The 26,674-nt window shown below is 36.8% G+C and overlaps 2 protein-coding genes across 4 annotated transcripts in view; both read left to right on the top strand.

Moving 5' to 3' along the window:
• Positions 1-14,207, top strand: part of usp2b (ubiquitin specific peptidase 2b) — a 43,779-nt gene extending 29,572 nt beyond the window's left edge. The window contains exons 1-12 of one of the 2 annotated variants that reach the window (XM_046838679.1): positions 4,496-4,951; positions 8,990-9,040; positions 9,190-9,313; positions 9,645-9,756; positions 9,942-10,052; positions 10,757-10,821; positions 10,937-11,040; positions 11,129-11,206; positions 11,433-11,511; positions 11,672-11,779; positions 12,595-12,715; positions 12,852-14,207. In XM_046838679.1, coding sequence (XP_046694635.1) covers positions 4,793-4,951; positions 8,990-9,040; positions 9,190-9,313; positions 9,645-9,756; positions 9,942-10,052; positions 10,757-10,821; positions 10,937-11,040; positions 11,129-11,206; positions 11,433-11,511; positions 11,672-11,779; positions 12,595-12,715; positions 12,852-12,936 — 1,197 coding nt within the window. In that variant the 5' untranslated portion in view covers positions 4,496-4,792 and the 3' untranslated portion in view covers positions 12,937-14,207. Of the gene's footprint in view, positions 1-4,495; positions 4,952-8,989; positions 9,041-9,189; positions 9,314-9,644; positions 9,757-9,941; positions 10,053-10,756; positions 10,822-10,936; positions 11,041-11,128; positions 11,207-11,432; positions 11,512-11,671; positions 11,780-12,594; positions 12,716-12,851 lie in introns of those variants that run through there. The other variant, XM_046838678.1, reaches the window with a different exon arrangement.
• An 11,285-nt stretch (positions 14,208-25,492) lies between these two features.
• Positions 25,493-26,674, top strand: part of tlcd3a (TLC domain containing 3A) — a 28,983-nt gene continuing 27,801 nt past the window's right edge. Inside the window, exon 1 of one of the 2 annotated variants that reach the window (XM_046839255.1) lies at positions 25,493-25,897. In XM_046839255.1, the coding sequence (XP_046695211.1) occupies positions 25,776-25,897 (122 nt within the window). In that variant the 5' untranslated portion in view covers positions 25,493-25,775. The remainder of the gene's footprint in view (positions 25,898-26,674) is intronic. The other variant, XM_046839253.1, reaches the window with a different exon arrangement.

The raw sequence follows: 26,674 nt of genomic DNA on the forward strand, positions 1-26,674 counted from the left end.
CATCACTCCGTCTGTGCTGCAGCTTATAATAGATTAAGCTTGTCGTGCACACATATCCCCGACATATCTCCTTTTTTCTTTCAGCGCGTGTGTCTGCGTGTATGTGTCTGAGTGTGTATGCTGGCAGCATCAAGGTGAAGGCACACTGTTTCAATTTCTGCCTAAATACAGCATCCACTGCTTTCTCACATTTTCTTTTTTGAATGAACAACGCAGCCCACACATCATCCACACCAGCGTGGTTCATCTGCAGCATTCCTGCACATCTACACATATAAGAAGTTTGTTATACTGCCACTGACTGACCTTTCGGTTAAACCTACCATATAGGTCACTACAAGCTTTCGACTTGAGCCCATCTGTTGCTCCGCCTGTTGCTATTTCGCAATTAGTGGAAATGTATCACCACAAGCCAGATGTTATTTGGGTCCCCTCTGCTGCCAACCTGACAATAAAATATGGTGCCATCTCATACCGCTTTGCAATGATTCATCATCTTTTTAAAGCTCTAATTGGTAACAGTACTTCATGATTCCTCCCACCTGTAAGTAATTTAATATTTGTGCCAGCATTCGGACCATAAAACGTGTAACATTGGCCATATTTAACTATAGTTAACAACTCAAATTCAAATGACCATGTAAAGATTTGTGTTGCTCAAAATTGTGCAGTAAAAGACCACCTTGATTGAAGTTTAATGGTTGAACATATCTGAAGAGTCTCAGTGTTCCAGAATTTTCAACAAATAATTCTGCTTCCTTTTTACTCCTTGTCCTTCAAGAAATCATGATCAACTTGGCAGAATTTTTTATAGTAATTTTGTCGAGTGTGTAATACATTTAGTTGGTGATAGAATGCTATTATATTACTATATTACTGTAGTAGGCTTAAATTAAAATGGGATTCAGTTTAATTTTGTCATTTGTTTCTAAGACTAGCTTTAAAGATGCTGGAGGTAAACCATTTCAAGTAAAAGGCAAAAAAATAAAAAAATAAATACTATTTTAAGCAAATTTGAAATGTTCATTATTGGTAATTTGCTTTTATGAGTGAAGGCAATGCTCATACAAAACCAGTAATGTTTGACTGATCTTATCTTTCTCACCCCTTTTGCATCTGAAAGAAAAGAGACAAATAAGAATGATGGGGTCCACCAGCATTCAGTTGATGAGGATGCACTTTTGACAATTTTAGTCCTGCTTGTTGGTTTATACTAAATGTTTAAAATGTTAGTCATGTTACTCAGGTATCAGACAAACATTGATAGAATGCTATTATATTACTAAATATGTAGTAGGCTTAAATTAAAAGGAAGCCATTTGGGATTCAGCTTGATTTTGTCATTTATTTCTAAGACTAGCTTTAAAGATGCTGGAGGTAAACTCTTTATGAATGATCTTTTCAATTATAAAGATTAGTATGATGAGGCAGTAAAATGTTTCATATAATGTTTTGGTAAATTGAGTATTGACTATTATGAACTTTGGAAGTTACAATAAAGCTGACACAATATCGACTACTAACTGAAATTCCAAAATTAGCACTTCCATATCTACTTTCCACAATGCCCTTTTTATCTTATCAATAGCTCAGACTGACCATTTTACCCTGTTAGTTTGTGTTCGTAGTCATACCATGCATGATCTATCAGTATCACACCTCTAAAGTCAGTGGTTGAATTCTGATCTCTGGTCCATGCAGATTTTAATTCTTATCATATCTTTGTGGGTTTCCTCCAGGTTCTACAGTTTCCTCTTAAAATATCCTGTATATAAAAATATAAAATTTGGAGTTTTACCTAATTTGTTGCATATAAAAAAAGGAACATGCATCTGTCTCAAAAACTTTTGTGTGTGTGTGTGTGTGTGTGTGTGTGTGTGTGTGTGTGTGTGTGTGTGTGTGGTGCATATAAGCATTACTAGGCAAGCTTACATGCAATAGTGCAACAACCAAATATGACTAAGCAAGCAAACCTTTATTTTTAAATTCTAACCAGTCTGTTGGTGGACAGCAGGATGAGGACCACGGTGTGGTCCTTGAGCTATCTGACAATTAGATCACCTGCAAAGAAGCAGAAAGCTTATCCATTTGGACCTTCAGTGAAAAACCAATTTCCATTGCAGAGAAACGGGTTTTGATGAAAAAAAAAACTTAACTGGGTTCTTTTTTTCCTGTTTATCGATTAACTTTTAGCCTTTCTGTACAGGCTGGCCAGTAGGTGGATTAGTTACTCTAAATTACCCTTTCATATGAATCCCATGAAGGGTGTTTTCCTGCTTTGTGCCCAGTTCCCAGGGATGCAGAAGGATGTGTGCAAGGCTATAAAAACCAGACCCTTTGTTCTGTAGCTCAAAACCTGCATCAAGGCCAAACACGGGGATAAATGTGCTCAATCATTGTCCACTTGTCATTGGCACGCTGCTTGTTTAATAAACTCAGGCTAAGATCACTGCAGGGTTGTATTTTTGTATCTGGTGTTTGTTCTGCATGAAAGGTTCATTACATTCAGTGAGAAATTGAAGAAAAGGAAGAGGGAGACAGCTGGCGTTACTTTGTCTTTTCTTTGCACAGCCCTGCATAATGTAACTGTTACACAGAGACAGTTAATGTGCTCCTATGTGATTTTGGCTCCATACTTTTGGCTATGAAGAGTCAAAGCTTTTCATGTCTCTCACTCTCTTTGTATCTTCTTTTTTTTAACACAGCTTAGTCATTGCAGAGCTGTGTTTGTCACATCCATCATTGTTGGTCAGAATCATTTGCTTCAAACAAGCCTTATATAAGCAAAATCCTGAGTGATGTTTTCTCAGTGAATGCATTTATTAACACAAATGGAGGAAAATGGATTATCAATTCACTGCTGTGTAAAGATTTAGTCATTTAGAAACTACTTTATAATAGCAGATCTTGTAGAATATTTTCACAATATTTTGTTTATTATGGTCTGTAATAAAGATAAAAAATTGAGTTGGAAAATTGTGAAGTGCTCCTTTAAATCATTTTAGGGGAGATATAGGTATTTTGCATCATCTAAACATCATTTTTCAGGAAACAAATCGTCAGTAAAGAATATAACCCTTTTGTTTTTTGTTGAATACACATGCAACAGATGTACTTCTGAGTATCCAAAATACCTGAGACCGATGCCTGCCCACACAGCTGGAGGAACAGAAGGAGTAAGCCTGTTCCTGATGGGTGCATAATTACCTTTTCAGCTGTCCCTGACAAAGGCGGCACAACTCTTGCATGTGGTGAAGAGCTAAATGTAATGAACCTTCTGGTCTGGGCACACAATGCAGATTCATTAATTCTGAATTCCTGTCATGAAGGAGCGATGAACACATACATGCCTGACAATAATAGTATCTGAGAAACTGTCGAAGTAGAAATGCATGCAGAGGTAATTTTTTTTAATGGCACCTACACTGACTCACTCTCATTCCCAGTCCACATTTATGAGCCTCACTGACAACGAAGCCAAAGATTGTGATTCTTGACCAAGAAGGTTTCTTGGTCAAGAATCATGATTTCAATAAACAAAATACTGTAAGCTGCATAATATATAATATAATAAATAAATATAAATATAATAAAAAATAATTATTTCATGTCTTCCAGGCAACAACAGAGCAGAGACTGGAAGATGGCATGAAACTGTATTAGTTGGTTAGTTACTGGTGTCATTTAATGTGCATTTTTATATGATGATTTATGATGGACAGACAAGATTTGCTTGTGTACTGTGAGGTTATAAGATAATGAAATGGTAGTATAGAATAATCAACATCCTTTTCAGTGTTTGCACTCATTTCTTGCCTGGCATTTCTATAATTGTGGTTTTGTGCTGTCTGTCTGCTCACAACATGCTGATAGAAAGCCCACAAAGCTCTTAGACATAAATGATGTCCACAACTGCAACATGGTTTTTGACCTTATTGACCCATGTGACCATTAAAATGAGTCAGGCATAAATTCATGGGTGTTCTTGGGGTGAGACCCAAATCTCTAAAGGGTTATGGCTTTCCAAAACTATTTACTGACACACCTTTTGTAGATGTGGTGTTTGAGACTATGTATTATGTGTATATTTTAGCTGGGCTTGTTCATGTGTGTGTGCTTTGTTGGAGAGTGTGCATTTTCTCACACACCTGTGTAACACTACAGAAGCAATAGCACTTCTGCGGATGACTCAGAGAGCTAAAAGCCAAGGCAGTCGAAGTGTGGTGCTGGAGGCTTCAGATTCCAGCACAGTTTGGTGGATTGTTCCTGCTGGTTCATTAGTGCAGGACAGTCATACACATCAGAACCGCATTAGGGACACTTCCCTGAACTGAGTGAAGATACATGTGAGCTCATCTACACGGAGTTAATCGGACAAACGGTGAACAGAAAAACCGAACACCGTCACTGGAAGAAAAATGCGTCTCGACTCGTCCTCCGCTTGCTGACGTCAAAACAGCACCGTGACGTCAGGCTCGAGGGGGCGGATCCGCGCTCCGAGTTAAAGGCTAACCGCGGCGCGCCGACCTGTCGATTAGTGTCCTCTACCGCTCTGAGACAAACCCGGACTACAGGGACTATTGTCCATCTTTTCTACATAATTTATTTGCTTTTTTAGTGAATGCATTGCACATTCGCTTCAACTCGGGCTCAAGGACACTCGCCATGTAACCACATCAGCAGACAAACATCTGTCCGAAGACGAGATCAACAGCGTCCCTGACTTGCAGACTTAAGCGCATATAACCGCAAAGAGATTTCATTCGTGTTTAAGGTCGGTTTTATCGTCACTATGCCCAGCCTGCGTCAGTCGTACACGGTGACGGTGCCCGAGGAGCCTCCGGCGTCCGTTTTCCCCTTCAGCAAAGCGGAGGCGCGCAGTAAAAGTGCGTCGGTGTCGCGCTCAATGCTGGTGTCCACTTTCGTCGGTCTGCTCATTAACCAAGCGAAGGTAAGACGTCTGTCCCAGTGTCCGTCTCTCCCTTAACCTTTTCGTAGTATTCTTAGGTCGACTTTACACCCAGATTTAGTGCGTAATCTTTGTCTGGGGTGTCCACAGTTCCCAGAACACCTTGCTTTAGAACTGTGCAGCCCGAAAAAAAACCTGTCCCCTACCTGTAACCAACTCTGTCTCAACGTGTGATTATTTATTACGTTAAAAAAATGAATGCGTTAGACGTGTACAAGAAAAAAAAACCCTGCAGTTTTAGCTGTTTCTTAATCCAGAATCATGATCGTGGATGCTCTTGGTGCACCTCTGTGCTGCTTTCACTTTGTGCAAACGCCTACTGCGCACTCTCTACTGCGCATCTGCGCCGAGAAAATGCTGAAAACTGATCTTAAATCCCTGTTACATACTTTCTGTAACACAAAATTGTAATCTACCAAACTGTAGCTAAGACAGTCGTGTGCATTGCGACCCTTTAAAACTCCCAAGAAGGCAGCCTGGGTGTACAATGGTAACCTCCATTATACCTGGAAGCATACATCTATCTTGTGAAAAGCAACAATGCACCTATATAATATTTTAAACTGTAGGTGTATGCAACTATTCCATTGTTATGCAGAAGTAGAAAAAAAAGAGGTATGCACCTTCAACAAGCGAATAGTTAAAATACCCTGTGAGCTCTAGAGTAATACTGAGCATTTTCTTTAGTCACTTCAGAAAAAAAACCTGGGATTTAAAGGCGCAAGCACTTGTTGCTAGGCTGGTACCCTCAACGGTACATCACTTATACTTTCAATTAGTGGAACATAATTGTATAGAACATCATCAAGGGATATCATTGGCCTTATGTACAACTTTTGAAGGTACCTTGACAGGCTTGGGGGGGCGGGGGGAATGGACCCTTTGTATCTGATGGGGGCAGTTAATGGAATATTAATAATGATGACCTAGGAGTACAGGCTTATTCATTTACTGGTAGAGTCTTCCTAAATGGTACAATTAATATTCTGACTGCTCTAACACATCTGACTCACTTCATCAGTTCATTAACAAATCGTTTAGGAGAGTAGCATGAGTGTGTTAGAGCAGGTAAAATGCTAAAATGCAGCTTAAAGGAGCTGGACTACAGGAAATTATTGTTTGTACTTAAGAAATGCTTAATGTCATGAAATGTCCTCAGAAATGTTTCACTGTGTCGAGCACTTAATGTACCGTTTTCCAGATCAGATAAAATCCTAATCAAACACACATTTGATTTAAAGGTCAGTTCATTTGGCATTTCAGCCCGAGTTTGACTTTGTCAGTATACACTCACATTGCAGAAATTGCCAGGCCTTGCTTGAACATGTTTGATCTTTGATTTGGAAATTCTTATCAGCATCCTGGCTGGCAATAACCTAACTTGCCTTTGCTGTATTTATAAGAAAGGATTTCATTTTGCTTAAAAGCCTGAGCTTAGTGACTGTATTTCCTAAAATGAGGAGAGCATGCTGTTACATAATCTGGATGATTTGGTGGGCAGCTGAGAGGCTCCCTTGTGGAGGAATGTGTGTTATCAGTCACCTAACTATTAGTGTGCTTACCCAGGCATTGTGCATTGTTTATATAGCAGTCTGTCTAGGAAAAGCATCCTATTTTAATTTCTATATCAAATTGATGTTTTGTCAGAAACCGAAATGATGGGTGTACAGTAACAGCCATGGACCTGTTAGAGCGTTTGGCCACATGCTCACTTGGCTATGTGTGTGTGTTGGATAGAAAGTGATGCGGGTTGGCAACATAAGCTCTCTTTAGCCTGCATGTGACGACATGTTGTATAATCTCAGGTTAAGGACACAATGTTCCTCCTTACTCTCTTTCAGCTCCTGCCAGCCAATTTGCATAGAGCCCTAGGCTTTCAGGATTAAGTCCAATCAGTTTCACTGCTACTCTGCCGCCTCCCAATGAGTGAACAGCACAATGTGCCCTCCCAATGGCAGTGCCAGCAGGCTGCTCCTGGGCTTAGCCCTCTGTCATAGAGAACTGGGTGGTGATGAAGCTGAAGGAGACCTAGATCTCATACAAACATGCAAACATACATATATTAATGCAATTACTGAATGCCCAAAGCAGCCAAGTTCAAAATTGTAAGATACTTTATCAAACTGAGTTAGTGTAGTAATGTCTTTGTGAGATGTTTCCTTTGCTAGCCTCAGCTCTAACTATAATTGCAGTGACCAAACAATAATCTTTTGGCACTTTTATTTATTAAAATTTTTTTTATTTGAATCCTACATTATTGCAGGTGTCAGCCCACTCCAATGTTGTCATCTATTCATACAATCATGATGTCAGGTGAGCTGAACATGACTGACACACACCTCCACCCTGGTGTGATGAACAGTATAACCTAGTAACCGACATTGGGTGTGGGAGGGAGCAGCCAGAGGTGCTCATATGAGGCATCTGATTACTGTGGAGGTGTGAGAGGCACGAGCTGTTGCTATTGATTGTTTGAAGTGACTAAGTTGAGTCATGCATGACTAACCCATCAGGGTCAAATGAAATCATACTATCCTACACATTGAAGTCAGTATATTTACTTCAATCTTGCACAGTCAATCAATGCTGAACAGTTTTCACTATTGTAGCTGAACTTAGTTCTGCAGTAAAAGCAAGGGATGAAAACTTTCAATGCCAACACTGCCTCTCAGTCTGAGCAGGAGCACGTGAGGGCGTGCGTGTGTGTATATATGTGTGTGTGTGTGTGTGTGTGTGTGTGTGTGTGTGTGTGTGTGTGTGTGTGTGTGTGTGAGAGAGAGAGAGAGAGAGAGAGAGAGAACTCTTTTTCCACATTGTAATAGGCTATTGACACAGTTATGTGTTAGAGATTAATCAGTGGAAAACTGGCCATGAGTCTCTCTGCAGTAGTGCCCTAACCTGTTATTTTTCAATGGACTGGAACTAAACCTGGAACAGAGATTGGGAATTCCAAGAAAGTTGCAATAGTTCCAGACGTGATATCAGATGTGCAGGAACCGACTGATTGTTAATGAACTGGTCCACTGAACTGTACTGTAACATTTTTTAATCACCGGTACACTGACCTCTTTTCTATAAATAAATAAACAATCTTTGCATAAGTAGGTTAAACAACCAGAAGAAAAAAGTTTTTTTCTTTCATTTGCAGGCTAGCTTTAAACTTACACAGAAAGTATGAAAATAATTTATAATTAATATAATAAAATAAAACTCAGGTTCCTTCTTTATCACTGTAGAGCACATGAAAGCATTTGTGTGGTCCTCCCACAGTTTGTGTGTATATTTTTAAACTAACTGTCATTGGAATCTGAATCTCCGGAGAAAATGGCGCAAGCGTTGCCTCCATAACTACAGTTATATCAGCACAGCCGCTCTGTTACTGTACACTAATCCTCGGTTTAATAAACAGCGTGTTGTTTTTGTTGCCACGCATGTTGTGATGCGGCAGATGGAGCCTGTTTGTTTAGGAGAAGTGATGACCAGCGGGGTCTCTTTTCAAATCTGCCCACATGCAGTTAAGAGGAATCAAAGCTCACAGCTCACACACAGGCTGTCTCCAGCATCAGTGTTCGTCACCATTACAGCATGCCCACCCCTGCAGCAGTACCTGTATCACTAAGAGTAAAGCTAAATAAAAACACAAATCACTGGATACATTTTATAACCAAAACACGTTTTTTAAATATAAGTGTAATGATTTAAAATAATCAAAATGTTAATTAAAAATTGTAATTGAGGTGCAATACATAAATGGTTGAGGTAAAATGTCGAGAAAAAGGGCAATTCTCAAGGAATCAGAAACAGCTCACAGGGTCCTCTTGTGATATAATACACAACCTAACAGTCACTGGTACCATTGGTATACCACATTTGACTTCTTCTGCGTGCTCAATAGCACATATATCCAGAATGGAGTTGAGCTTTATTACTGTAATGCTATATTGGCTGAAAAGTGTTTGCGGTTGCCTTAACTCAGCTGATAATCATCATCTCTATTTCTTTCTGTTCTTTCTCTTCTAGAACTCCAAGAATGCTCTGGGACTTGTGGGTCTAAGGAATCTGGGGAACACTGTAAGTATTCCACATGAATGCATACATTAATGAATAGATTACTGTATAAATTACCACCCAAAGGTTAGCTTGGAAAATATTTACCACATTGATTATTAATGACATGGATTATTGATGACAACTGAATATGTAGCTCACTCTTTCCACAGTGCTTCATGAACTCCATTCTGCAGTGTTTGAGTAACACACACGACCTGCGTGACTACTGTCTGCGCAACACACACCGTACTGACCTCAGCAACAACTGCAGGACCAAGGCGGCTCTAATGGAGGGTATGTGCACATCCATATGTGTGACAATCACAGGCATCAGATAGAGATGGAAAATTCTAACAATTGGATTTTGATTCATAGGGAAATATATTTTCATTATTTGTCATCTTAAAATGCTGCTATGAATAGAAATTAAATTCTGAGAAACATGAAGATTTCTATAAATGAGTGTATTTTCATTTTTATTGCCTATTGTTTATCCGTTTCAAGTATTACCAAGTATTTAATTCTGTTTTATTTATATAGCACTTTGCACGCAGGTTTTGATTTGAATCTAGATCACATTCAAATCCCATTTGGATTTTCATAATATTCACATATGCATTTTTAGAGTTTGCCAAGCTCACTCAGACGCTGTGGACATCAGCAAGCAACGAAGCCATCAGTCCCTCTGACTTCAAGACTCAGATTCAGAAGTACGCTCCACGCTTCATGGGCTACAAGTAAGTCGCTGCTTTTCAGATCAAACATGTCAGTGTGCTAATTACCCTTGCTATACTGTCTGTGTCATCAGTTAAATGATTTATGAACTAACTGAAAGAGTAGAGCGTGAGTAGAGTGATGTACATGATAGTACAATGTGTTCAATTTCCCTGCTTCACCTTTCTCATATCTGTCTCTGTAACAGTCAGCAGGATGCTCAGGAGTTTCTGCGCTTCCTCCTGGACGGGCTCCATAATGAAGTGAACCGAGGGTCACTGAAACCCCGAGCACCCATAGAGGACTTCGACCACCTCTCGTAAGCGCACACGTATACAGTATTCTAACCTTCTCATTTTTAATAGTTTTCAAAATGGGGTACAGAGGGGTTTATGAAGCAGAGATCCAGAAGCAGAGAATCTTCAGGATTTTTATTTGTGTTCAGTGGCTGGAATCACAGTCTGATGTTTAATTGTTTAATGTTTAATTTAATAGTTATTGATTTGGCTGCTTAGTGGGATCGATGAAATCTGCAAACTCATAAATGTCTGAGTTTATAAATAGCTGGAGCCCTGTAGTCCATCAATGTAAAACTCTTCTTGTAATAGTGTTCTAAACTAGTAACTCATTTGCTAGATAACAGACACAAATCAAAAACTTGCATCACCTAAAATAAGTCATTTAGTGAGCCTGAACTTTATGCAGGACAGAACATTCAATAAAATTGTTTACTGAGAAACTTTCCTGTAGACATTGCAATAGTTAAGTGGCGGTTGGGTTTTAGTGAATAGTTATTAATAATAAGTAAATAATAATGGGTAGCCTTTTAGCAAAAGTACTCTGGAGGAATTGCAGGCAGAAGTAAGAGACTTTAATGGCAAAGCAGTAATTGTGGCTGAACAGTAATTTTACCAGCTGTGTTGTTTGTATTGAATGCAAATTTTGTGATTATAAATGTATTTATTGGTACTGAATGTAATCCTGAGATCACACTCTCACTCCATGTATGTGTGTACTCATCAGGGATGATGAGAAAGCTAAGAGAATGTGGAACAAGTACCTGGAGAGAGAAGACAGCAAAGTAGTTGGTGAGTGTGACTAAAAGTGTGTGTGTGTGTGTGTGTGTGTGTGTGTGTGTGTGTGTGTGTGTGTGTGTGTGTGTGTGTTTGGATTGCTAAAGTATGCCTTGGTCTTTTCCCACAGATCTGTTTGTTGGCCAGCTGAAAAGTTCACTGACCTGCAGCGAGTGTGGCTTCTGCTCCACTGTATTCGATCCGTTTTGGGATCTGTCTTTACCTATTGCCAAGGTAAACACACTCGAGCACAGACACAAAAACACAGGTCAGAGTTAACTGTGTCAGAGAGTGTCTTAACTGAACTCTTTTTCCTCTGTAGACCTCTGGAGAGGTGATGCTGATCGACTGCCTTCGACTTTTCACTAAGGAAGATGTACTGGATGGGAATGAGAAACCTGTAAGTGTTTGTAGTGTGTGTGTTTTATTCTAATAGTCTAAGTATTCATTTAGCATAATCATGCAATGTTAATGTTAATATAGCATGATATGTAAAGAACAGGCAGTTTTTTGTGGCCCAGGACTAAATTGGAATATCCTTATGCTGTATGCAAGATTTAAGGATATTCTTCTCTTTTTGTTGTCTTACCCTAAACTTTCTCTTTGTCTTTTTTTCTTTCTAACAGACATGCCAAAGGTGTAAAGCCAGGCGGAAATGCACAAAGAAATTCACTATTCAGAAATTCCCCAAAGTTCTGGTGCTTCGTATCCTTTCTGAAATCACTCTGCCACCAGTTCTGCACACAATTTAACATAAAACAATGCCGATTTTCAACACTAATTGAAAATAATCCTAGGGTTTCTGTGTATATAGAGTATATTAATGCGTACATGTCTGTTGGTCCTTAACTCTCTGGCTATTCAGATTTAAAGCGATTCTCTGAAGCTCGCCTGAAAACCGCCAAACTCTCTACTTTCGTCAACTTTCCCATCAAAGAACTGGACTTGTGCGAGTTCGCTTCCGACAACAGCAGTATGTATAGCAACCAGTTATCCTTTTATACAGTGGGTACGGAAAGTATTCAGACCCCCTTAAATTCTTCACTCTTTGTTATATTGCAGCCATTTGCAAAAATCATTTAAGTTCATTTCTTTTCCTCATTAATATACACGTAGCACCCCATATTGACAGAAAAACACAGAATTGTTGACAGATTTATTAAAAAATAAAAACTGAAATATCACATGGTCCTAAGTATTCAGACCCTTTGCTCAGTATTTAGTAGAATCACCCTTTTGAACTAATACAGCCATGAGTCTTTTTGGGAAAGATGCAACAAGTTTTTCACACCTGGATTTGGGGATCCTCTGCCATTCCTCCTTCCAGATCCTCTCCAGTTCTGTCAGGTTGGATGGTAAACATTGGTGGACAGCCATTTTTAGGTCTCTCCAGAGATGCTCAATTGGGTTTAAGTCAGGGTTCTGGCTGGGCCATTCAAGAACAGTCACAGAGTTGTTGTGAAGCCACTCCTTCGTTATTTTAGCTGTGTGCTTAGGGTCAAGGTAAACCTTCGGCCCAGATGTCAAAACAAATATCAACATTTCTGTGTTTTTCTGTCAATATGGCGTGCTGTGTGTACATTAATGAGGAAAAGAAATGAACTTACATTATTTTAGCAAATGGCTGCAATATAACAAAGAGTAAAACATTTAAGAGGGTCTATATACTTTCCGTACCCACTATTTTTTATAAATGAATACGCAATTCTTTTTTTTCCTGCAATGTTTCAGGATGCACAGTGAAGTGTATTTAATCTCGTTTCTCGTTCTCTTCTTTCCTTTCTATAGTGCATGCTGTGTATAACCTGTATGCAGTGTCAAATCACACAGGCACCACATTGGGTGGCCATTACACAGCTTACTGCCGCAACCCTTCCACAGGAGAGTGGTACTCATACAACGACTCCAGGTAACTCACCGAACCCACACAATGTTGCACATTTTTAGAATGATAAGAATAGTTTGGTAGGAGTTTTACATCTTTAGTGTCAGTTATTAGAGGCAAGTTGTGCTTGATTTACATATTCTCTTTCTCTTGATTTTAGAGTAAGCCCTATGTCCTCCAGCCAAGTGCGCAGCAGTGATGCATATGTGCTGTTCTACGAGCTTGCAAACTCCTCGCGCTTGTGATCCAGTCACATCTATAACTTAACGAAGGATTCTGGAATCACTATGGAGCTGGTTAAGAACCATGGCCTGGACTTGAGAATAAACCTCAGCAATGGCTGTGAGCCACAACCTGAGATTGCTTTTAAGATTTATGAACAAAGAATAGCGCACGAAGTGAACTATGTTTGAGGCTTGATGACTTGTTTACAAGCCTGAGACATTTTCAGACACAGCCCTAAACAAGCTCCCAATATAAGGGCTTCATCATCCTGTATTCCGCTGGATGTAGGCTGCTGCTGCTAAAGGGATGAGGATGAAAACACTCCTTGTAGGAAGAAAGAAAGCAACTGGAACACTACCTCTCACAATGAGCAGGACTTTGTGTTTGTGTGTGTGTGTGTGTGTGTGTGTGTGTGTGTGTGTGTGTAGCGGATGAGAAAAGAACTATGCACTGTGTACCTGGAGCTCTTTGTTTCTCTACAGTTAGTTATTATGATCGCATTGCGAATTTAATTTATTCTGACATTTTGATGTTTTTATTTTTGAGAGTCTGAATGTGAATATAGGTCATAACAGGAAAAATATAATTTTCCAGTCTGTTCTTTTTTCTTTTTTTTTTTTCTTTTTACCCCAAATATAATTTGCCAATGTTTGGTACCTTTATTTTTGCATTTGAGCTAATGAAAATCTCTCACTCAAAATCTTTCATAAATACATGCCCATATGTTGCAAACTACACAGTCAAAAAGCGGTCTTATGTTTTGTGAGAGTTCTGTGGTGTTTGTAAAATATATTTTTTTTTGTGAGACATACATCACATGTTAGATGCTTTTGCTTTAAACTCCAGAAGCATGTAATATAATAAATTTAGGATATACAGAAAGTTTTTATTATTATTATTATTATTATTATTATTTTTATATAATTTTATAAAACAGAGCAGATAAGCGCCCCCTGGTGGAGCTCATCTTTGCAATGAAGGTTTTGTTTAATTTTATGACCACAGAAATTACTTTCACATGGAAAACAGCTTTTACAGCACATGGAGCCACCTGGTGTATTTGTGCACATTGTCTGTTTGAGAGCGAGCGTGTGTGTGGTGTGTGTGTGTGTGTGTGTGTGATACAGTGGTGTGATGTTTTATTTATGAAGTACATGTTATGAATGTATGTGTATGTGAGTGAGTCCTAATCATATGACGAACACAGAAGGGGTCCTTCCTGTCAAGTACGTTATGGCTTTTTAAAAGCCAGATAGATGTAAATATTAATAAATTAATCAATATGACATAACATGTATTGTTGGTCTCTTTTTTCTTTACTGTCAATGACTGTGGATCTTTCCGGAAGTAACATTTTTATCATTATCTATAACCTAGGAACTATTAAACTATCCAAACTGTTTTTTATTAATCAATATATTTTGCTGAAAGATACTTGAACAAATGTTTCAGTGTAGAACGTTGTAGTAGAACGTTCTTTTTATGATACACACATGAATACATTTAGACATTACAGTAGCACAAAGATTTGCTAGACAAATATATATGTCAGAGTACCTTTTAAGGCACTTTTAAAATCTCTGGAGGTTCTATCAAACATACTGTATATTGCATACTGGTAGTTACATACAGTGGCTATAAAAGGTCAACACACCCTTATAAAAATTGTAAAGTTTTTAAATAAAATGACAGAAATAACAACAAAAATGTCAGACTTGTTACATGTGTAATGATGGTTTTAAATAAAAAACCCTACAACATTCTGATTGCATAAGTCTGCACAATCACAATAAAAATTTGGTCTGTATGTAAATGGAATTCACCTACAATCAATTAAATTTAATCGGATTAAAATGAAATAAAACTCAGCTATAGTTGCTGTAGTATTTGCTTGAAAGGTTGGGATATTATTCTAGAAAGAGCCATGGGTCACAAAGAATTGCCAAATAAACTGCAAGACTTAAGTGTTGAAAGGTACCAATCAGGTGAGAGATATAAAAGAACATCGAAGGCATTGAATGCACCATGAAACACTGTCAAAACCATCATCAAATATTTGAAACATTTCACAGAGACATTTCAGAGATGAGGACGACCCTCCAATGTTGTTGAGAAAACTTCAACAATCAACCAAGACATGGCTTCAGAAAAGAATAATTAAAGTCCTGGAAGGGCTTAGCCAGATCCCAGACCTCAATCCCATCAAAATCCTGTGTAATGACCTCAAAAGAGCCATACACAGGAGATCCCATAGCAATTGGAAGAAACTAGAAGTTGCTTTCACAAAGTATTCGTTGGGAGGGGTGTGAAAACTTATGCAATTAGAGTGTTGTAGTTGTTTTATTTTAAAGGCTCTCAATTGTTAAATATTTCTCGTTTTTTTTCTAGATTTGTTGGAAGATTGCATTAAACATGTAACATGTTTGACGTTTATGTTGTTGTTTCTGTCTTTTTATTTTGAAAACCGGCAATTTCATAAGGGTGCGTAGACTTTTTATATCCACTCTATGTGACTGTGATACCACAAGGGATATTAAACATTAGTAAAGCAATCATTTGTTGAGTGAGAGTGGCATGTCTGTCAGTAACTCACCCAAATCCACACCATCATGGGCATTTATACACAGTGTGGCCAAAAGAATGCAGATCTCAATGCATCTATACCTGAGTTAAGCAAACAGGTGCAAATCCAAATCCTGACACTGATTGAAATTGACTTCTCGACTTTTAATATATTCTTTTTTGAAGCTCATTGCTTGTGTTTTTACATAAAAACAGAGTATATACAATGAAGTTCTTATAAAAACAGTTCAAAGAATTTAAATCTAGATTAGCCCACAGCAATACACAAGAACATAATTACTTATTAAGTGCTGCAAGTTTTCTATCCAGTGACAATTGTGTATACACATTTTTATTTGTGTACATTACTAATCTTTTTCACTAAATTTTTAAATCATCTATTATTTAGAGTACTGACCAGTAGAGGGCAAGCAAGTGTTAATTAAAAACTGACCAATCACAGAGTAGTAATCTCTCCAAACGACCAATCATTGATAACCAACCTTAATTCATTTAATTCATCATTTTTTCTTGATATTAACTAGTATTTGTTTTTTTTATTGCTAGAAACAAACTTTGGGTGTAATGGACCAAAAGCAAAGTAAACACAGATTAAAAGAATACAAATCACTATCTAACAATGCAACTAACACACGCCAGAGGGCGCACAAGTACAATTGGAAATATGTTAAATTAGATAAACATAGCCTTTCTGTTGAGTCAAAATACCACTTAAAATAAAACCCAAATGCTTTAAAAATCGTTTTGCATTTATAAGTTACATACAAAGTAGTATTTTATATGTTTTTAATGAATAATAAACCTAAATAAAAAAAAGAAAAAAAAAACATCTAATATGGTTTAAGAAACAGTACATTAATTCCACGATATAAGACAGAAAACAGAGAAATGTCCTGCCTAAGAGTACGGATGTGATCTCAGCTGCAGAATCAATAAAGAAATAATTTACAAATAATTAAAAAAAAGTGTTTACACTTTGATAGTATTTATATTGCACTTTGTTTCCTCTCAACACTTTGATTCCTCTCAAGTCTGCTGCTTGTCTCAGCAATAAATACACCACTGCACTGTCAAGTCAAACCTTGTATCCATTTCTCTATCTATCTATATTGTATAGCAATGTTCAAACTGATGATGAACGATTGAATTGTTTAAAAATGCAATTCAGCTTCATTTCTCTGAAATGGTTTAGTTACACTGAGCAGAAGATTGGTTTTATTTTAGGTCTTGAACAACAGATGTCCAAGCAGATGCTTAAGCCTGAATAAATTAAATTAATCTATGAATTGCTTGTTTGTAAGATAAATATAATCATCTTTTATATTTTACTGGAGTTTAAAAAGGGATGAGGACATACATGGAGGTTAATTTTTTTTTACTAACTCTAGCTTTATTACAGTGCAGTCAGTTCATTTAGACACACAGACCCAGAATATACTATATCATATAATTTTGATATCAAGTTGTCTACAACAACCCTTTCTTTCGGCTTCCCCTATTAGGGGTCGCCACAGCGGATCATAATACATTTCTGCCATTCAGATAACAGGGTGGCAAGCATTCTCAAAGAACCTCTCAGTGAAAGTTCACACCCAATAACTTGTGTAACCGAGGAGCTCTTTTTTGAGATCACTGTTTGAATGAGAGCTGCGATGTGTGTGTGAGAAGTGTGAGCATACAGTATCCTGAATTACCACCAGCTTGCTGACGGTACATAGGATGCAGTCAGAGATAAGGCTTCTTGCATACTTCTTAATAACACCCATGGGATTAGGGAGAGGTTTGAGGGAAGGACTGAGTTGAAATGCCTGACCTTTGTTTTAAGGCAATAAGGAAAGAAGGAAACAAACATTTGGTAGATTTGCTAAAACAAAACTGTTCCGTATTCACATGGTAAACACCCTTAGCATACAAATGTAAAGTTGTGTTGAGGAATATTAATTCATCATCATCTAACTATTTTATTCTTATTTTACAGTGGATCCACAGCCTGTCTGAGGAACACTATGTGTACAGTGCAAGGCTGGAGAACTCACAATCGATGAGCTACCAGTCATCACAGAGCACAATGCCCACACAAATGTCCTCACTCATTGACACCTAAGGGAATTTAGCATAGCCAGTTCACCTATCTGTAGATATTGTGATTTGTGGTGAGAGTAGGGAGCAGGTTGAGAAGAGCCGCAGGGTGGAGTGGGTGGAGAAGAGTAGATTTGTGGAGTAGTAGGAGTGATTTGTGATAGAAGAGTATCTGCAAGAGTGAAAGGGAAAGTTTATAGGACTGTGGTGAGACCTGCGATATTGTATGGTTTAGAGACAGTGGAATTGACAGGAGGTGGAGCTGGAGGTAGCAGAGCTGATGTTGAGATTTTGTAGAGGATGGACAGGATTAAAAAAGGAGTTTATTAGAGGGACAACGCATGTAGGACGTTTTGAGGACAAATTGAGAGAGGCCCGATTGAGATGGTATATCGGTAGGAGAATGCTGAGGATGGAGCCAAATATTTTTTATTTAGTTTATTAATAAGAACAGAATAAAAAAATGGTTTGTGAATAATCTTTTTAAGAGCAAAGAATATATAAACTCTATCTCTATTTCTTGCTTGCTTTATTTATTTAGGTTAAGGAACCATGTTTATTGATTTACACTCCTGTTCTAACTCACACCATTGTTATTGTCATTACATGAAACTCTAGTAACTGTATGCATACTCACTTAAACACACACACACACGGACACACACACACATACACACACACACACGCACACACACGCACACACACGCACACACACCCAGCAATCTCCTGTGGTTATCTTCTATGTTCCTCTTGTGCATGTTTACAATGTCCTGTTAAACTGGCGTATCATAAACTTCTTATTTGTTTCTGGCATTCATCAGTACAATAAAAATAAAATTTTAACATGAAGTAGGCACGGAAAATAAAGAGTGATACTGGGAAATTACATAACATACAAACCATACAAACTTATTACAAATAAAATACATTTGTATGAAACCTATTATTTATTTATATGCAGGTCATGTCACAGAGCTTGTATAAGTTCATTAAAGTTCTGTGGAAGAACAGCTGGTCCACTGGCCTGTGCATGGTCCAGGTGGTGAAGATTATGATGAAGGTGAAGGTGTGAGGTTAGCCCAGTTTCCCACTGAACTTCAAACCTGCATATATCCCTCCACCTACAAAGAGACAGGGTTATTGTCTCTTAATGCTTACAGAACATCATCTACAATTTGATAATAAACATATAATAATAATAAACATATAGTATATATATACTTTCACCAGTATTCAATATATTTATACCCTGGTGTGTATATATATATATATATATATATATATATATATATATATATATATATATATATATATATATATATATATATACGTACACACAATACAATTGTCTTATTACTAAACATATTACTTTATATTATTGTATTTAATATTTAAATGAAATACATATCATATGCAAAAAATAAATGCAATTTAAATACATTGTTCTTTATTCAAACTGCATGTATACACATTCTACATCTTATGACTCATTTCTCTTTCTCTCACTCTTTCACCCTCTCTCTTTCTGGGTGTGTGTGTGTGTGTGTGTGTGTGTGTGTGTGTGTGTGTGTGTGTGTGTGTGTGTTTGTGTGTGTGTGTGCGGGTTCCATTTGTTTACCCAGTGCAGCCACACCAGCAATGGTGCCTACTGCTACTCCAGCTGCCTCGGCTGCAGTTAGACCCTCCTGTGATCCTCCAGTGGAGCCGGGGTCAGGGGTGACAGTCTGCTGTGATTCTGGCCCAGGATCAGCAGATGTTACTGTGGACTGTAATGTTACAGTGGAGGTTGGGCTTGTTGCTGGCTCAGTGCTAGTAGCCAGTGAATTATTTGATGATGTGCCCTCTGGTGTGGGCATTGTGATGGGTGAAATGGTAGAATTGTTCATAGAAACTGTTCCAAGTAGTACTGTTTAAAGTAACAAACAAAAAATTGATGAAAGTTTTTGCTGTTTTACTTTACTACTTGATTTATAAAACAAAAATATAAATTTCATTGCGTTAGAGGTGGTAGAGGCTTATTTATAATTCTCATAAACAAAAAAATTTAGAGTGATAAAAATACAACAAATAATATGCACACAGAGTGTTTGTTAACATCTGTTATGTGGTGTGTTGACAAAAATGTGGATTTTAGAGTTTGAGCTTTCTTTATTTGATTCTCATTTCAACAAAACTTACAATACTTGTTTAATAATATAAAAACATTTAATCAGTGCCAACATATTGTGCTTTATTGCTGTTTTTACATTTTTCAAGTACTGTATATGTAACTTTGTGTATTTATATTCTGGGAATCTTTTACTTTGGATGCGTAAGTACATTCAAAAGCAGGTTGCAGTCTTACTCAGAGAAAGTGGCAGACGGTAACAAAGTAAATGTAATTTGTTACTGTACTTTTTGTGTATCTGTAAAGTATTTTTATTTGGGGACTTTTACTTTAACGCCACTACATTTAAAAGTCAAATATCTTACTTTATACTCAACTCCGTTTTGTGTAATCAGTCGTTTCTTTTTAATTATAACTGGATAAAAACTTAACTGGTCAAGCACACAGAAAGCTATCAATCAGGGTAGAGCGCACGCTCTGTTTGAACTTGTTTTGATTTCTGTTTGGAGGTATCTACTGCACAAAGATACAGTTCAGCATCTGTTCAACAGCAAGCATAACATTTGAGAGTAATAAATGATGGAAGAAACTCCTGACACTAATTTGCAATAACACCCAAGGCCTTATTTGCATTTTTTTTAATTATTATTAATAGATTTTTTTTTTCTAAAAGTAACATTAGAGTCTTCTCAAAAAAAACTAATTTGATTAAGCAAAGGTCTTGTGACAAAAATTATAATAGAACATTTGTATAGCTATAATAATTTCATAGCCCTTTGGACACTTAAATACATTTGAAGGCAAATACTTTGTACTTTTACTCAAGTGAAATTATAAAGGGAACACATTTTACTGGAGTAATATTTTACCTAGTGTGTCTCTGTTTTAACTCAAGTACATGGTTTGTGTACGTCATCCACCACAAGTAGAAATGTGAATGAAACACTTTTACTTTTATTGGTGTAATATTTAAGCCTGAGATTTGTACACTTACCCAACTAAGGGAAAATTGTACTTTGTTGAGTTCCTTTTGTCTGCAGTTATTTTAAGTCTACCAGCTTTTTGTAAGCTTTGTTTGTTAAATAAAAATTATTGTTTGATAAACCATTTTAATAGCCTTAAACTGTACTCAATTACTGACATCTCACATATAATATAGTTACACTCTTACCTGTTTCAAGCAGAATTACAACGATGTACCAGCTTCCAGACATAGCTCAGTGAGATGGGAAGTGCTAAAATTGAAATTTTTTTAAACAGGTATTCATAAACGACCAAACGAGTTAAGTATGATCATAATAAGTATGATGAGTATAAGTATGCATGGTTTATAACTGATGTTTCATCTCTTACATCTAAAGTTTGATTATATTAGGTTTTGTTTTAAGTCTAAATTCAGTAAAACCTAACAATATTTAACATTAATTGGCTTTAAAATAAAGCAAAACAAGTAAAATAATAAAACAACCTTTTGATCAGATGGAAACCTTCTCTGTTTCTTTCAGATCCGTTGTAGCGTGAAGAGTGTCCCCTTCTGCTTGTTAGTTTTATATCCACACAGTTCTTCCCGAACAGCCCACAATTGCAATCACCATAGCGACTAGCTGCATTGGCCACCTATAATTTAGACATGTCAGAAAGGCATTTATGATGGCTATATTTGTGTTTGTTTCCAAGCAGCCTCCTTATCAGTACAAAAATTATGATCGTATTATTGTGTAGATTTTAAGCTGATTTGATTAGTTAAAACAGACAGGGGAAGTTACAATGGGATCAAAGGTATGGTTGGGAAATGGTTAGGAATGGTTAAGGAAATGGTGAATTCCCATTGGATGTGAGATTTATGGTTTAGGACATAAAGCAATCCAGTGTTATAGGGAATCAAATCTATTAGTAGAAACCTGAAGACAAAGAACCAACATTTGTCTCAAGGAACTTTTTTTATTATTTAACATATTTGCATGTGTATGTTTTACAAGCATAAAAAGATTTTATGTTTTAAAATTATATTAACTTGAGGTTGTCTGTCTGTCTATCCATGTGTCTCTCCAAGATATGTATTAGAGTGGTATCTAAACAACCCAGTTATTTACACATTTGTAGGATTTATTTATATATATATATACCTTTTATTGTACATATCAGTAAAAATCATTACATTCTGTCATTTGATCAGTACAATGTAGGCATTGCTTGTTGTTTTCACACAGAATTTAAAAATGTGCATGCAGATGCCCTCCACTGCTTATGTGAAACACTAAGACAAGCAGGAAGACAGCGAATCTTCTGAGAAATATGGGTGCGAGGAACACAAGTAACTGCTTCTCTGCAAATGGTGCTGGTTTAGTAAAGGAAATATGAATGTAGCAATATACTGGAACAAAATTTGAACATTTCTTTCTTAAGACATCTATAAGATGGAAGCTGAAAAAAATGCCTAAAATATTATTTAACAGATTTTTATGCTTATGAATACATATGTTTTTTCGTTCTCATTTGTCGATAAAATGTCAAAAAACATACTAAATATTAAATAGATATAGCAAATTATCAGATTAGACTGTTAGACTGCTATGGAGGCAATCTCCAACACCACCCTATCAGAAATGCAAAGAAGCAAACAATTTCCTGTCTCCATGAAGCATGTATGAAGGGCAGAAAGAGCTGAGCTTGTGTTGCATAACAAACTTTCCATACTGTGTCTTTGTAGTTCATTTAATAATAGACATGGATTTAAATGGGCAGGTGTCCATTTGCTTTTGGTTATATAGTGTACAGATTTTTGTACAATATATATATATATATATATATATATATATATATATATATATATATATATATATATATATATATAGTATATAAGTACACCCTCTTTGATTTCTATGGTTTTACAGGTTAGGATATAATAAAAATCATCTGGTCCTTATCAGCTCTTAATAAATACCACATCAGACATGACATATTAAATAATATTATCATTATTAAAAAAATAATCAAGGTAAAATTAAACTATGTATGAAAAATAAAATAAAGTATTTTCTTTATACTTTATACTTTCTTTAATATTTATACTGCCATTTTAGCAGCAATAACAAAAAGTATGTGTGTTCTGTATTACTTTATGAGTCTCTCACATCATGATCTCTTAGAACATCTTTACAGTGTCACTTAAATTCATTGATATTTCAATTCAATTCAATTCATTTTTATTTGTATAGCGCTTTTAACAATGAACATTGTCCCAAAGCAGCTTTACACAGATAATGTGGTGATTAAACGTAAATATGTTCTTTGTAATTAAGTTTGTCCCTGATGAGCAACTGTGGCAAGGAAAAACTCCCCAAGATGGCATAAGGAAGAAACCTTGAGAGGAACCAGACATATGATATTTGCAACCATTTGTTTATTCACAGCTTTTCAGTCGAGATGAGGTCACTATTTGATTCTGTTCTTTTTTAGTCTTTCTGTGGTAGATTTCTGGATTGCTTGGGATGATTGTCTTTTTGCATGACCCAACTTTAGAATGATGACTCAGCTTCTTAAACCTTTTGGAAGCAAAAAAGGTGCACTTAGTTTATAACACATGGCTTTTCGATTTTGGTATTATTTATGTAAAATAAATAATGACACAGTGTAAACTGTCATGTTGTTGTTGTTCACAAAGATTGTCATTTCAGACCTGAAAGGACCCAATGATTTTTATTATATCCTGAATAATAAAACCATAGAATTAAAAAAGGTGTACTTTTGTTTCCCCAAAATTTACATACTGTATATTTTGTAATGCACAACCAGCTCATGCAAATAATTCTGACGTTATACATTAAAAGATAAACTTATTTTGTGCTAAATAATTGGACTGGTAAGAAAAGAAGCGATACTCCTAGGCAAACTATATATTTTATATATTAAGTTTTTTTCTTTTAAACCTTTATGATTAACTGGTTTTCTCCACTGGAATGCATGCTTTTTTATTACCAGATATTCATACAGTTGTGTGAAAAAGTGTTGGCCCCTTTCCTGGTTTATTTTTATTTTTGCATGTTTGTGACACTTTAATGTTTCAGATCATCAAAGTAATTTAAATATTACTAAAAGATAACACAATTGAACATAACATGCAGTTATTAAAGGAAGGTTATTATTATTGAGGGAAAACAAAATCCAAAACTACATGGCCCACACCACTGTATATAAAAGTGTGAATACACTGCTAAAATGAATATTGCTAAAGTCTGGTCATCTTTTTTTTAAAGTTACATGGGTTATAAATACATTAAATGTATTTATTATTGACATCTTTGTTATGCGTGTTATTGGTCACTATAGTGATTTTTTGGTTTTCGAGATAATTTGAACTGTTATCGGAAATAAGCTTGACATCTCAATTCTGGACAAAACTGTAAATAGTTTTGTTGTTTTTTAACAAATACCTTATAGTCTACTGTAGCACTTAATTTTATTAAGATATTAGACATATTTTTTAATCTGTAGACACCTGTTTATATGCCTATAAGTAGGTGTGCTTTTGTCATTATAGTAGCTGTAGTTTTTTATCATTCAACTGTATTTTTTAAGTCATGCTATTTAAATCTATTAACTGATATGAACCTTTAAGATGATTAAACTAGAATGAATAGACATTTGGTGTCACCCTTCTGAGTCTCTCAAGGTTTCTTCCTAATAACTTCACATGGAATCATCACTGTCTCGTTCGTTTGAGATAAACTTATAGGCACTAACATAAATTTAATAATCTCTTTATCTTCATAAAACTGCATTGGAAAATGTTCATTGTTAAAAGCTCAAAAACAGCGCAAATACAGTGAAAAAAAATACAAATAAAACTAAATTGATTTGATATTATTTCAAATGACATTACATTTAAATCTATTTTATTTGAAAATCACTTTATACAATAAAAAGTGTCCCAAAGCAGCTTTACAGAGATATTCTAAAATGGTTATGAAGTGGAATGATTATGATTATGATTATGGAATGTATAATTTTAAGATTGTTCCTTATACGTTTATCATTAATAAGCAAAGCCAGTGTTGACTGTTGCAAGAAAGGAAATACCCAGAGATAGTAGGAGGAAGAAACCCATCCTCCTCTGGGTGGCATTGAATGTCTTTTTATTATACTGTAGTTTTATCATTTTGCTGTTCAGTGATGGCGCTTAACACAGAACTGTTCCTAAGCCATTGTAGTGACTGATATAAATTTCAGTCCAAATTCATGCACAAAGTTCTTGAGTTGCTCAGTAGCTTCGGTAAGAACTTTAGACTGTTGTTATGGAATCATCATCGGCTGTATAGAGTGGTCTCTCTATGTGAACTTTATTTGGTGGTAGGGTTTTGGGATGAATCAGGCAACCTGAAGAAGAAAGGGACAGGAACACTGACAACTGGTACCTCGAAGAGAGAGAGAGAGAGAGAGAGAGAGAGAGAGAGAGAGAGAGAGAGAGGAATAAATCCTTATTGTTGTTACAAGAAAGTTAAAGACACTCACTATACAGTGTGATCTGGGTGCAAGGAGTTTTAGACATGGTTTAGAAGAATCCTAATAATGAAAGTGATGGGCTTTTCAAATCCCAACACCACCAAGCTGCGCTTGGGCAGGGCCTTTACCCCCTCAACTGTTTAAATTGTTGTAAGAATGAAGTAAAAGTCGCTCTGGATAAGGTCATCTGCTAAATCTCAATGTAATGTGGATGTCAGTGAGTTGTTATGGCCAGCACTGATCTGATGCACCGCCCCTCTGATCCCCTGAGTGGCGCTGTCGAGTAGGCAGAGTGCGGAAACAGACTTCTCATTCATTCCCATGTTGCCTGGTCTTGAGGACTTTTTTCCCTCTGTGCTGAGGTGGGAAAATGAGGTTCACGTTGCAGGAGATACCGAAGCACGTGTGTAAGCCAATCGTCATTATCTCCCTGCAAAACGCTGCGATATGTAAGGAATAGTTCAACTAAGCTGTTGACCGGTGCTAACCAGAGTGTGTGTGCGCGCGCGCGCGCGAGAGCCAGAGCCACCTGTGGCTGAATTTCTCTCTTAAACCCCACACGAGTTTGTGTTGGAGGAGAAGCTGAGGATGTGGCGGGTGTTGCTGAACGGGGCTCTGCTCTTTCCCTTCCTGTTCTTAGTGTTCAGGAAAACGCTGCCGCTCATCTTCAGGCGCTGGAGCGATGCCGACGTGGTGTTGGTCAGCGAGAGGTAAGAAAGTTTTGTTTTTATTTTCATTTATTTATCATTAAAAAAAAAAATCAAGCAATGTGTTGTTTTGCTTCACAACATTTGACTGGTGTAACCCCAGAAACGCCGGCTAACAAGGCGCCATGGACCTGTTCCTTTGTGCTGTGTTCGCGTTATAATCAGCTCGAATGTAAGTTATAATAAGCAACAGGAGCAGCAAAAAAACGTTAGGCCGCTTATCTGTAGGCTTCCTAGGACAGAGTGACACTTTTAATCAGATTATACCTTTTTGCGCCCGCGCGTGCGTGTGCGTGTGTGTGTCAGATTGTCCACTCGACGAGGACGATAATCTCTTTTAAGCGTGTATATTCCTCGCCCGTTATACTGAGCTTTCAGACCCGATTCCGGCGTGTGTTTATCCAGACTCAGATGAAGTCTGATGCCCAGACTGGGACCTGCCGTGCCATATAGCAGCAGCAGCAGAAGAAAACAAACAAAAAAGAAGAAAATGCCAATTGGAAAAACTTGAAAAAAATAAGAACCAGTTCAGTGTTTTATTAGAGGTCACGGAATCGCAGTATTAAGTTAAATCGGATTCTCATTTTACTATAAGCTTAACTGAATTCGACCTTGGAAACTAAAACTGCATTAGTTTAGTTGAAGTCGAATACATATTAGTTTTCTGTTGATTATTTTTCATATTAAGACCCAACTTCAATTTTAATATAATGCCTCCATGGAAAAAATTGTGTGCATTCGTTATTTTTCCTTTTTCTAAATAATCATCCATCACCTCCA

This window comes from Silurus meridionalis, chromosome 25 (assembly GCF_014805685.1).
Source record: "Silurus meridionalis isolate SWU-2019-XX chromosome 25, ASM1480568v1, whole genome shotgun sequence".
Taxonomy (NCBI): domain Eukaryota; kingdom Metazoa; phylum Chordata; class Actinopteri; order Siluriformes; family Siluridae; genus Silurus; species Silurus meridionalis.